Consider the following 13,363-nt stretch of genomic DNA (forward strand, 5'->3'; position numbering starts at 1 on the left):
CCAGCGCTCAGATGACCCGGGGTCACTCAGCTACCTGGGGGTGCAGTGGGAACCAGAGTCAAGTTCATTTAGATTTGGAACATTCCTCTACACCTTGAATCCATCTATTATTATTATTGTTGTTGTTGTTGTTGTTATTATTATTATAGGTGTCCACAAGCATTTTTGAGCCCGGGCTCACGAGTCAGGGTTTCTTTTTTAATTTGAATGTAAACATTCCTCTACATCTTTTTTTGTTCAACTCCTGGATGATTTTGTTGCTTAAAGCCCACTGTACAGAATGATGATTCTGTTTTGACTATGAATACTAGCCAGCCCTAAAAGGGATCAAAACCTGTAGCAAAAAAGAATTAAAAAAAAAAAAAAAAAAAAACCTGTAACAGAAGCAGAAGCAGAAGCGCTGCAGGCCTGGGGTGGAGGCCACAGACTGGCACGTCCCTCCGGGAGAGCAGGGGGCAGGTGCCCCGAGCTGTCAGGCCCCGGCCCTGACTCCAGAGGGCGCTACAGCGGCCTCAGGGGGATGAGGTCCCCACCTTGGATGGGAGCAGACCTGGTTCAGACACTCGTTCTGTCACAGGGTCGCTGACTGTGGAGAAACCACTGAACCTCTAGAACTTCAGCGTTTTCACTTGCTAACACTACCCACCACCGCCTCCCACGTGCGCTTGTTGTGAAGAGTGGGAAGAAATATATTCAAGGTTCCTGGGACCTTTTACCCGCCTGGTTAAGTGGAAGTCACTACCATATGTCAGGTGTGAGACCCTGGACGTGAACCCACAGGGACCGATGGGACCGACGAGCTGCTGAGCAGAGAAACTGTATGATGAACTTCATCTTTCAGGGGGTCACTGACGGCGGTAATCTCTGGAAGAAGCCAACCAGAACTGAAGCCTCCTGCTTTTTTGTCTTTCTTAAAGATTTATTTAAGAGAGAGAGAGAGACAGAGAGAGAGAGAGAGAGAGAGAGGCAGAGAGACAGAGCACGAGCATGAGGGCCAGAGGGAGAAGGAGAGACCATCAAGCAGTCAGTCTCTCGGGGGCTGAGCGCACGCTCGGACGCGGGGCTCCATCTCACGACCCAGAGATCCTGACCTGAGCCAAAACCAAGAGCCAGTAGGTCGCTTACCCAACCGAGCCCTCCAGGCGCCCCCGAAGCCCCCGCTTTACCGTGCGCCGTCAGGGCGATCCAAGGATGGGGTGGTGGCCCGGGATGCACGGTAGGCGGATGGCCAGACACCGGCCCTCGCACCGGGCTGGCAGCAGCCGCTCCAAGTCCCGGGCAGACCCTGCGCCCGTGGACACGCGGGGGCCCCCCAGCCGTGCACCGCCCGCGCGGGATCATCTGCCCTCTCCCGGCCTGTCCGCTCCCAGCGTCTCCTGCTCTCCCAGCCTCTGGGTTTGGCTCCGTTTCCTGTTTACAGCCTCTCCGAAGACGTGACCCTTAGCACAAGCTGCACGCTTGACCTCTCGCTTCCTTTCCTCCCGGACCACGATTTCCACTTGACCTCTAGGCAGCGTGGCTTCCCGCGGCCCCTCGCTTCCCTCCCCGGGAACCGCTCTCCACGCCGGTCAGATCCCGATCCCCTGGCACCGCATCAGGATTCTTTCTCCTCTACGTGACGTCCTCCCTGAGATGTCCTGAATCAGGATTTAAACACACAACAGCAGGACAGATTTTACTAAAAAAAAAAAAAAAAAAGACACCGTCTAAGCCCCTCATGGACCACCCTCCACACTGCATGGGCTGAGTATGATTCTGCAAACACTGAACAGCTGCAAACTTGAAATAGGAATTTGCTAGGGGAAAAGTCACAATGGACAATAAAAGAAAAAACAGTCTTTGTTTTCCTAATGTGAAGGTCAAGTCATATGCAGCCAACTATTTTTAAGAACATCTGGTCAATTATAAGCCTTCCTCAATGTAAGTAATTCAAAGTGTTTCTAAGGGAAGCTGCTTGTTTAGCGGGCTGGGGTCCTGCAGCGCCGTCCGCAGGTCAGCGCAGAGCGGTCACACGCCCGTGCACGGGCTGTGCGACCGGGTGGCTCCCCACCCTCTCTGGCCTCACCCCTTCAAAGACATCAAGGGAAACAGGGGACTCACTGCAGGCCAGTCGCTGCCCGCCTGCCCCGCTCTGGGCGACTCCAACACGCTCCCGTGCACCTAAGCAGGCTGAGTTTCCCCCATTTCCTCCCTTCCGCACCCCATCACCCCCTGCCCGCCTCCATGCCCACCACCAGCCCCTGTTGCTGTGAGGTCTCCCCGGGTTCTCTCAACCCCTCAGCTGTGCCCCCCCGACCCGAGTCTCCACGACATGTGGTCGATTGGTTCTGAACACACGCTCCCCAAAACACCAGCATCAGCACTGCTGGAGAACTTGCTAGTACGCGACTCTGTGGGCCCTGACCCAGACCTACAGAATCAGCAAGTCTCAGAGTGGGGCCTGGGAGGGGGGAGAGACCCAGCAATCTATGCCTCCAGGAGCCTTCCTGGGGATTCTCCTCCACAGCGAAGCCTGAGAGCCACTGGTCTGCGTCGCTGAGTCTCCAGCACTCCCACCAGGTCCACAGGCTCCAGAGCCCACCTGGGCTGAAGGCTGACAAATGCCTCACCCCTGGCAACACCACAGCAGAGGACCCGCGTCTGCCAGGCGCTGGGCTAGACTCTGCATATTGGCTTTCATTTCATCTTCCTTATGACTCTCGGGGTGAGCGTGGCTTTCCAAGTCTGCTGTATGGGTGAGCTGATCTCCCCAATTTTTTTTTATTATCTCCCCAACTTGATAACACATTATTCCAGGCTAGCTGCTGTTTCCTACCCTCTCAACAGTGCTCGTCACAGGCAGATCTTCGTATTACACACACACACACACACACACACACACACACATAGTTTCATGTGCATCAGGCATCATGTTAATCACTTTCATAAATTATCTCATTTATCCACACTATGACTTTGAGACTCGAAAGATTTGCCATTATTCCAATTCTACAAATGAGGAAACCAGGGCACAGAGACTGGGTAACCTGTCCAAGCCCTGAGTGGCAGTGTGCAGGACACAAATGCACAGGCAGTGAACCATCCTGCTAGCCCTCCTTTGCACAGGAGAGTGGGGCCTCCTAGGTCTGCAAAGACACAAGAGGGAGGAATTTCAGTTCTGCCTTGGAGCTTCCCGGGCCTTACTGGAGCGCTTCCATGTTGGCAGGGCTGGTGGAAAGCTGCAGCCTCATAATTTGGGGCTGTCAGTGGCTGCAGGAACATGAGAATGGTAGCCGAGTAGAAAGTTAACTGTAGAGATGCTGACTTATCCAAGGGCTGATTATCCTGATCCTTCAGGAAGATGCAAGGGATATTACCTCCTCCCAAGGAGAGGATGACAGCTCGATGGTAAAAGTTCACTATTTCCAGCAGCTGCGTAGCCAGGGATTTATACCCAACTAATTTGAACACTTGCATTCCCAGGAAAACTTACACAGGGACGTGCAGAGCAGCTTCATTTGCAAATGCCAAACCTTGGAAGCAACCTAGGTGTCCCCTTCAGTGGGGGAATGAAATACCCCAGTTTGTTTAAACTGGTGCTGTGTCCAGACAATAAACTATTATTCAGAGCTACGACGAAATGAGCTATGAAGCCATGAAAGGACATGAGGGGGAACATAAATGCATATTACTGAAAGAAAGAAGCCAATCTGAAAAGGCTGCATCTGTGTGATTCAGAATATATGACATTCGGGGACACGTGAAACTACGGACACCAGTGACTGCCAGGGAGGGAAAGGGGGATACATAGGCAGAGCCAAGAGGATTTTTTAGGACCGTGCAACTACTCGGAATGCTATTGCGTTGGGGGATACATGTCATTATACGATTGTCAAAACCCACACAATGTCCAACACTGCGAGTGAACCCAAATCCAACTGTGTCCCTTCTCCCCAAACTCCTATGCTGTCGCCCTAACCCTTGATGGGACTCTATGCCTTTAGGAGGTAATGAAGGTTACATGAGGTCATACGGGGTGGAGCTTCGGTCCAACAGGCCTGTGGCCTTCAAGAGAGGACCATCTGGGTCTCTCCCTCTCCCTCCCCTCATTGCCTCTCATCTTCATGTGAGGACACAGGGAGAAGAAAGAGGGTTCTCACCAGAACCTGACCACATTGGCACCTGCTCTCAGACTTCCGGCCTCCAGAACTGTGGGGAATAAACTGTTGTTTAAGCTGCCTGGTCTACAGTGTTTTGGGACGGCAGCCTGAGCCAACACAGTAAACCTGGGGGTGATTACGATGACTCACCCACGGACCAGAGGCCCCCTCTGGGGCAGGGTGTCAACAGGGAAGGAGTGAAATGAAGGAGTGTGCGCATGTGGGGACACGGTGTACGTGGGAACTCTGTACTTCGCCGTCAATTTTGCTACGAACCTAAAACCCTGAGAAACAAAGTCTTTTTCTTTTTTTAAAGGCTACATCCTGTATGGTTCTAATTATATGACATTCTGGAATTGGCAAACTGTAGAATCAGTAAACAGATGGGCAATCACAGGGGACTGGGAAGGAGGGAGGAGGAGGAGGAGGAAGGCCGATTAGGTGGGACGCAGGGGCTGTTGTAGGGGGTGGGAAGTATTCTGTATGATGCTGTAATAGTACATGCGTGCCGCTATGCATTTATCAAAACCCGTAAGACAAAACTTTACAGCACAGAGAGAGAACCTGGATGTATGCACATTTAAAAAAAAAAAAAAAAAAACTTTAGGAAGTCAGGGTATCCCAGGTGGAAAGCAGACAGTGAAGAGAGACCCTTACTCTACTACAAACGCACAAACCAATCTCACTGCAGGGGTGGGGGAAGCACTGACCTGCGTAGGTCTGGAAACCAGTGGAATCTGCAAAAGCGCAGGCAGACGGAACTGTCTACAGGCCCCCCGAGCCCTGGTGGATAAAGCTGCCTCCTCAGGGGTGTGTGCCAACAACGCTGAGGCTACCATCCACATGAACAAATAAGCCAGGGGACGGCTGGAAGGCAGGAGTCAGGCTTCTCGCCGCTGGAGTGGAAGGTCCCAGACAAGCGAGGGGAGGCGGCTGGAATGGTCGGGGTGGTCCTGGGTCAGAGCCGGAGGCCCCGGCGGGCACGCACGGTTAGCCTGATAGAGGCGCACGCGGCCCCAGCAGGACCGCTCAGACAGGTACGAACACGCAGGTTCACAGCATGCAGCTCTACCAGCCGACCGCGCCCTGATGCAAGGGCACCCCGCCCACAGCAAGCACCCCACGTGCCCAGATCTTGGTTCCTAACAGTCGCGCCCCAACAGAAGGAACGAGGCTACAATGGCAGATTGAAGGACCTGCCCAGGAAACGCTCCAGCTCATTCTGGTGAGTCCTGCAGCGCACAAAGCAAGGAGGTGCTCCAACGGGGCAGCCAGCCACACTGCTGGGGACATGTCACAGCCACACAGGAGCCAAAGGGACGGGCTCCCAGCAGCTGAGGTGGGAACCATGTGGGCAGCGAAGCAGCAGGATTATAACAAAAAACAGACAGTGGGGAAGCCTGGGGGGCTCAGCAATTTAGGGCCACCTTCTGCCCAGGGCCTGATCCTGGAGACTCGGGATTGAGTCCCACGTCGGGCTCCCTGCGTGGAGCCTGCTTCTCCCTCTGCCTGGGTCTCTGCCTCTAATGAATAAATAAAACCTTTAAAAAACAAAACAAAACAAAAAATACAGTGAATGTCCATAAGCTCATCCTGGTGTAAGTAAGTGGCTGACTATGTAAATAAATAAATAACCGGGAGAGCAAAGAGGCTTCTCACACGCAGAGAAAAAATCCAAGTAGTTTTGGAGGCTGCTCTCCCCGCCTCCAGGAACTGGAGCCTCACCCCCGACTCTACGTGTGGCTGCTCACGGTGACTTCCTCCAGCGAGGACAGCGTGGACGTGGGGACGGGGCTTACTGCCTGGTGGAGAAAGCTGGCCCACCCCACAGCCAGGTGACCCGGGCGGCGCCGGCCGCGCTGAGTCACGACCACCCCACGGACCCCCTGATGTGGCGGGACAGACACAGCCCTTGCGTCTCTGTGGTCTTCTTCCCAAAACCCACAACCGCAGCCTAATCACAGGGGAAACATCACTCAAACCCCAGGCAAGTGGCGGCTGCAAAACCGAGTGGTCTTCCCCACAACCATCAGGGTCATCAGAACTAAGGAAAGTCTGAGACACTGTCACAGCCCCGAGAAGCCCAAGGAGACCAGAGAAGTGAAAGCAGTGTGGCGTCCCGGGGCGCCCGGTTGGCTCCATCAGGAGCACGTGACTCTGGACCTCCGGGTTGTGAGTTCAAGTCTTATGCTGGATGCTGAGATGATTTAAGAATAAAGTCTTTAAAAAGGGGAGAAGGGGGCACCTGGCTTCGGCTCAGGGCGTGATCCCAGGGTCCTGGGATCAAGTCCTACACCAGCCTTCCCTGCAGGGAGCCTGCTTCCTCTGCCTATGTCTCTGCTTCTCTGTGTCTCCCATGAATTAATCAATAAAAAACATCTTTAAAATAAAAATTTGGGGAAAAAAAAAAAAGAAGTGCAGGTCTGGCCATGTGGTGTCCTGGATGGGATGGGTCCCGGGAAGGAGAAATGACATTAGGTAAAAACCACAGACATGGGAATGAGGTGTGGACTTCAATCAGGGATGTCCCGGCGCCGGCTCAGGAGCTGTGACAAATTCAGCTCCCCCCTGCAGATGTCACTAGTCAGGGACGCTGGGTGCAGGAGCAGGCGAGCTCTCTGGACTTCCGATCTGCGTCATTTTCCTAAACTGAAACCCAAATCTGCTAACCTAAATCTAATCTAAATCTGCACATCTAAATCTGAACCGTACAAAAATAAAAAGCTTATTAAAAAAAAAAAAAAAAGAACTTTACTTTTTCCACTTAAACCCAAATAAGCCTATTGAAATGCAGATTCAAGCGGAAAGGGTAACATTTTTAAGCCAGCGCTTTCCCCCATGGCCTTATCTCAAGTGTGACACTAACAATCTGAGAAACACTGTGCTAATTCTAGTGGCACAGGTTTGTTGTTGATTTATAACCATCAAACTCTGTGTGGTTTTTAACATTCTGACAAATGCAGTGACGTTCCAGGAAGGGTGTCAAGGATGAGCAGAGTGGACCCCAAGCACTCGCTCAGATGCAACCACACATCGTTCATGTTTGGGGGCCGGGGGGGCTGCGCTCAGGCATTTCCCTGAAACGGGCTTCGCTGCACTCAAGAGTTTGCAGGGGCGGGTGGGGAAGAGCAGGCCCCATCCACGGAGCAGGAGCCGCAGACCAGAGGGAGGGTCCCCAGCTGTCCGAGCTGCCACCGTGCAGGGGACCAGTTCCCAGCGACCCGCAGCTGCAGACACGTGCAGTGCAGCTTGGGGTGCTCTGTCCCTTTCAAGCACACGTGCACAGTGAGGGAGAACAGGGGCTTCCTGATTGTGTGCAACATCTGCAGCAGGTGTACCCCGAAGGCCCACGTCATGGGAGCCACTCGTCCCACAGGGCAGGCCCCCGGCCTCCCGTCACCGCACGGCACCCAGTCTGTACCGCCCCCCCCAGGAGGAGAGGCCAACAGGCCAAGACTTCCAGGAGCAAGGCCCCCAGGACACCCACGCGGACGAATCCTGCAGACAACACCCTAGAGAAATTTCCAGTGCTGGCCAGGGCCGTGGCCTGGAGACTCTTCCTCCCCAGGGCTGGGCGGATCTGCAGACCTGCTGCCACAAGCTGCCTCTCTGGTGGGCGGCTCGCTTGGGACACGGTCGGCATTTGTGGCCGAGAACTCGCATGCTCGCTGCTGAGGGGGATGAAATGGTCCACGCGCAAGCTTCAGGTGTGGTAGTCGCGTCCCGCCAGGCCCGGACAAGCCTGGTGCTGCGACCTCCCACCCGCATGAAACGCCCAGGAGACACAGAGGCCCTACTGTCTCGACTCCAGTGTGCCCACGTACACACAACACTGTGGCTACCAGCAAGCGACGCTTTAAAAGTCAAACATGGGGAGGATCCCTGGGTGGCTCAGTGGTTTAGTGCCTGCTTTCGGCTCAGGGTGCAATCCTGGAGTCCCAGGATCGAGTCCCGCGTCAGGGTCCCTGCATGGAGCCTGCTTCTCCCTCTGCCTGTGTCTCTGCCTCTCTCTGCCTTTCTCATGCAAACCATACACTCACTGCCTTAGGTTATCAGTCAGCTTTTTAAGATTTTATTTATTTATTCATGAGAGACACACACACAGAGGCAGAGTCTTCAAATCTACTTGGTTGGATTTCGTTTCTTAACACGTGAACGCACACACCACAATTTCTCAAATGCAGATCGATGGTGCTGGGGTGGAGAAAACCCCGGAAAGCGTTGGTACTCAGCTCGCACCTGCTGCAACAGCGGGCAGAGACCTCCATCCACCCAGTCACCAACCCCACCGTGTCTGGTTCCAGCGCCGTTCCAGTCACCGGGGATGTCCACTCTGAGCAGATGGACAGACGGCCCTGCCCTCCGGGAGCCTACACTCCACGGGGGTGCGGGGGGGTGGAGAATATATCACTCAGGGCAGTGGATACGACCGACACACAACAAGGCAGCCTGTGTGCTCGGGGGTGGGGGGATTCAGCCGGGATGGGGACAGGGCGCAGAGAACGTATGCAGGCCGGACAGAGGACCGAGCGGCCGCACCGAAGCCAGGGGAGGAACGGGTCTGGAGGCTTCAGAGCCTCTCCAGCATGCACCCCGCTGCTGTGGGAAAATGTGTGGCCCCCTGAGCCCACCCCCTCCCTGCCCCTGAGGCAGACCAGACCGTATCAGGGAGCAGGCAGCAGGCAGGGCAGCACTGGGCTGGCAGGAGCTCCCTCCAGCCTTTCAAGCCGGGTTTGTGAGGCCTTTGCCTCGGATGGCGCTCAACCTCAGAACACTCTTATACCTTTTTAAAGATGACAAAACAACCAAATCACAAACAAAGAAAAACCAGTAAAACCTAAATGACTCACGATCTGGCCCTTTCCAGGAAAGTCTGCTCACCTTCATTGCACGGGTTGGCATCTGGGCCTCCACGTGTGGGGCCGACTGAGGAATCCTGAGCAAAGCTCACAGACGCTCTGGAAATTCCTGCTAGGAACCCCTCTCCAGCTCCAGGTCAGGACCCCGGCAAGGACTGGAGGACCCGAGTCCTTCCTGAAAAAGCCACCGAACGCTGAACACGTCGCCCGTAAGCCGTGATGTCAGCCTCCCAGGAAGGAGCGGGACCAGCACTCCTGACAGGGGTGCAGCCTGTAAAGGACACTTCTGTTTCCCCCCTTGGCACTCCAGCCCACGGAGACCCACGGGCTCCAGGACATGCTCCAGAAAGAGGTCAGCATGGGCCACAGGGCTCAGCCCGCACACCCCGAGCTTTGGGGACACTTCTTGTGGGAAAGCCCACGGGAGCCTCTAAAGCCCCTGTGCTCCGAGGAGGAGCTCTCCCTGCCGCCCCCTGCAAGCCCAGCAGCCCACGTGGGAGCGCAGCCACATTCAGGCTCCCCAGCTCGAGATCTGGAAGCGGCAGCGAGTGGCATCTGCCAACGGGGACAGACAGGTAAGCCCCACTGGGGAACAGGGCTGCTTCTCCCTGACCAGCACACATCGCCCCCGCGAAAGAGCTCTCCTGTGGGCTCTACCTTTGGGCATCATCGGGGCTCATCGGTAATGACTAATCGTGGCCACCGTGCGTGGAAGTGGGCAGGATCCACGGCATTCTGGTCCACGGGCCTCGACTCCCTTCCCAGTGCAGCAGCAGCCTGAGAACCGTGATAGGGCTCTATTTTTAGGAAACAAGCAGGACAAGCCTAAGGAATCGTATGTCACCCCAGCAGTGTGACGACTGTGACAACCACATCACCAATCTTCATGTTTTCCAGAGCACGATGGCCCGCAGCCCATTATATCCCCCGCGTCCTCTCAATCCTCTGATCACCCACATAAAACCGCGGGGCATCCCCCCGCGCCCGCACCCATCACTCCCTGTCACCTTCCCTGTCTGGCACCCCACAGCCATTCTCTGACGTACGCTACGAGCAGGTCTGCATTTATTTGCTCTCTTCCCCGTCACGGATGGAAGCACCACAAGGAGGGTATTACCATTCAACAATCGGGGGGAAAAAAAAAACAATCCTCCAAGGAAAAACTGCCAGGCATGATTTTGTTCTCGCCTTGACCGCCTAGTTAGGGAGGAAAAGACTTGCCTCAGCGGGGCGATGCGGGTGTCCCAGGGGTGGAGAGGACGAGTGCTTTCCCCAACAACCAAGGAGCCAAGCAACGTCCAGCTCACTCGACCTGCGCAGCCAGAATAGAGGAGGTCCCCGGGTAACTATTTCCTCATCGCATACGCTGGATAACAATTGTGATGCTCGTAGGATCAGTGCCATGTTCTCTGGCTTCTGTGTTCCACCTTCTATTTTGCACTTGATCAATCAACCCTGGGGAGACAGGGAGTCAGCTCAATGGTCCTCACTTAACACATCGGGAGACATGAGGTTGGGGAAGATGAACGATGTGCCCAAGGCAACAAGTGGCCCTTCCAGGATTCTATCCCGAGTCTCCTGACTCGGGAAGCCCATGCTTCCTTCCTGCACAGCGGACCGGGCTGCACCAGGTCCCAAACCCTCACCCGATGGCTCACCCCACGGCTCACCCCACCACTCTCCCCACCACCCACCTTAATGCTCCACCTGCTGGAGCCTGGAAGGGCTCCTTCCCCCACCAGGCCACCCACAGCACACAAAGGGGCGACAGCGCACCCGGCTGTCCCAGCTTGGAAGAAAACACGAGAGGCTGCCCTCTGAGGAAATGCACCATTGATGTTCTGAACATTCCCCACCTGGGAAGAATATTTTCCATCACGGAGAACCGTCCAGTTGTTAAATGAGATACCTGGCTTAATGACGGTAACCATGAGACCATTTAGTCAGCTAAAATGCAGGAATCAGCCCAGCACTCAGGTTCCCCAATGAGAAGATGGGTCATAATCACATGAAGGCTCCTCCGTCTTCCCCCAGAGTCAACGCCAAAGACTGTAAATGCTAATATCCGGAGGGGAAAATCTCTCGTCTCACTCGAGCCTCCTAACCTCTGGATGAGGAGGGCTGGCCCTCGGTGTGTCCTCACACAGGCCCACCAGGAGGTCAGCAAGGGCCCACCCTCCGCAGCTCCATCCCACAGAGTCAAAGAGACGACTCCCGACATTACTTGCATAGCCAGACCCCAGCCTCAGTCCCTTACCCACTATTCTAGAACATATATGTTCTCTCTCTAGATGTTCGCTATAAGAGAACACAGGCAAGGCCGCTCCAATCTCGCCCTCCTGGCCCGGGCGGAGGAGACCCCAAGTGCAGATGAGCCCGCTGGATGGAGAGAGCCACCAAACTCATGACACAGAGAAGCAATCCTGGTGATGTCGGGAGCCCCCTCAATGCCCCACCTGTTCCCAAAGCCTCAGCCACCCCCACGCTTCATCCTTCACCCAGACAACATTGGGAGCTCTATTAGATATAAAAACAGAAGCACAAAACTCACTCAAAATGAGCTCAGACATGGAGGCGTGGGTCCGGGTGCACGAGCAGAGGAGCCCGGAAGAGCAGGGCCGGGGCTCCAACTGCAGAATCTGCTCATGGTTTCCGGAACGTGCAGCTTTGTTCAAAGCCCACCCCTGGGGGAGTCAAACCTAATCAAATAAACTGATGCAACCTTTCCTGAAGGGAAACGGAGAGGTGAACTTCAAATTATTCCCAGGAAAACAGCAGCAACAAGCTGGGAGCAGGCTTCCAGGGGGAAGCGTTCCTGCTGGGAATAACCCACAATAACCCGCGTCTACGAACCATATTTACTTCCAGGCCGTTGTCCCAGCCTGGCCTTTTCCTCCCAGGACCGGGTGCGGAGCCGGGGTGTGTGGGGCCCGCGGCCACGGGAGCAGACGCAGAGCCTCAGAAGTCTGCATCGGGGAGGGACGGAGCCGTCGAAGCGATAATGGGTCTAAGGGGACCGTGTTCTCTGGCAGACGGAAAACTGTCAGGTCACCTGAGAGTCATTAGTCTAGGAGAACAGCACCAAAGAGAAGGGAACCCACGACGGCCACGCAGTGTTTCCCTCGTTCACACGTTAGCGCGGGCCTCGGACACGACGGGGGCCGTGCACGGATTTCCCGGCGTTCCAGAAGGCCCAGTTCGGGGGGCTGTGCGAGGCCGGGTCTCCTGTCCTCTCCCCTCCCAGCGGCTTGGCCCCACATGCCCCCTGTGAGGCGGAGGGAGGGGCTGGGCTGCTTTCTGGGGCTGCACCTGCAGCACCATGACCCCGTCGGGTTCCTCCCCCCCCGAAACTGCCAGGGTCCCCTCCCACTCCCCCCACACACGCTTCTCGACGTCCTTCCAGGCTTTCCCCTCGTCCCGGGCACTTGCCACTGTCTTGTTTCACTCCCTTATCTCGCTGATTCTGCGGCCCCTCCAGGACATGCCCTCTCCAGGGCAGCGATCTGTGTGTGCCTGGCTCAGCCCGGTACCCAGAGAACCCACGATGGAGCTGGCGTGGCGGAGGGGCAGTGCCACCGACCCTCCAGAGCTCCTGGCCGGGGGAAAAGCTGCGGTAACGTTGCTCAAAGGAATCGCCTCTTCTAGTAGCTTCGAAGCTTCCATAGGAACCGGGAGGATTTGATGGCCGTGTAACGTCGACTACCTGGTATAACGTACGGCATCACGGCCGGTACGATGCGCCGTATGTGGAAAGTCAATATTTGCCGAGTGGATGGCTTAGTAACTACTGGCAATTAAGTGTGATTTTTCACTACAGTGAAATAAAAACACTCATTTTGGCCCAATAAATTTATGTGAAAATTGCCCAGAGGACCATGGTGTGAACTCACGCAGAAAACGTGCCAGGCTTCTCTTCCTGGGAACCAGGGCGCTGGCTTCTGGCCTCGGGTCTGCCCTCCCCCAGCTCCCCGACCTTGGCGTATCTCAAGTGCTCGTGCCCTGATTAATGCACACAGAAAATGATAGGGTTCGTTCTCCACCTGTAAAAATCAGCTGCACATTATCAAATTATAATAACTGGGTTAGAGTCAAGGAAAAACCCATCAACACGACTAAAGGAAATGCAGGGGCGCCTGGGGGCCTCCGTCGGTGAAGTGTTTGCCCTCGGCCCAGGTCATGATCTCAGGGTCCAGAGATCGAGCCCCGTGTCCAGCTCCCTCCTCAGCGGGCCGTCTGCTTCTCCCCCTGTCCTCACCCCTGCTCATGCTCTCTCTCTCTCTGTCAAATAAATAAATAAAATCTTTAAAACAAAAGGCAAATGCAATGATAGGACTTTTGGACGGGCAACAGGCAATACTCACTAAT

General features: G+C 55.2%; 1 protein-coding gene across 8 annotated transcripts in view; it reads right to left on the reverse strand.

Annotated features, from left to right (window-relative positions):
- Positions 1–13,363, reverse strand: part of RNF144A (ring finger protein 144A) — a 118,567-nt gene that overhangs the window by 44,090 nt on the left and 61,114 nt on the right. The window contains exons 1-2 of one of the 8 annotated variants that reach the window (XM_072771207.1): positions 9,656–9,799; positions 9,021–9,173 (exon numbers count right to left, since the gene is read on the reverse strand). The exons of 6 other annotated variants lie outside the window; for them this stretch is intronic. Coding sequence is in view for 1 of the 2 variants with exons in the window: in XM_072771204.1 (XP_072627305.1) it covers positions 1,167–1,341 (175 nt within the window). In the remaining variant the exon portion in view is untranslated. Of the gene's footprint in view, positions 1–1,166; positions 1,499–9,020; positions 9,174–9,655; positions 9,800–13,363 lie in introns of those variants that run through there. One more of the 8 variants, XM_072771204.1, reaches the window with a different exon arrangement.

Source organism: Canis lupus, chromosome 12, assembly GCF_048164855.1.
Source record: "Canis lupus baileyi chromosome 12, mCanLup2.hap1, whole genome shotgun sequence".
In the NCBI taxonomy this organism is placed as follows: Eukaryota; Metazoa; Chordata; class Mammalia; order Carnivora; family Canidae; genus Canis; species Canis lupus.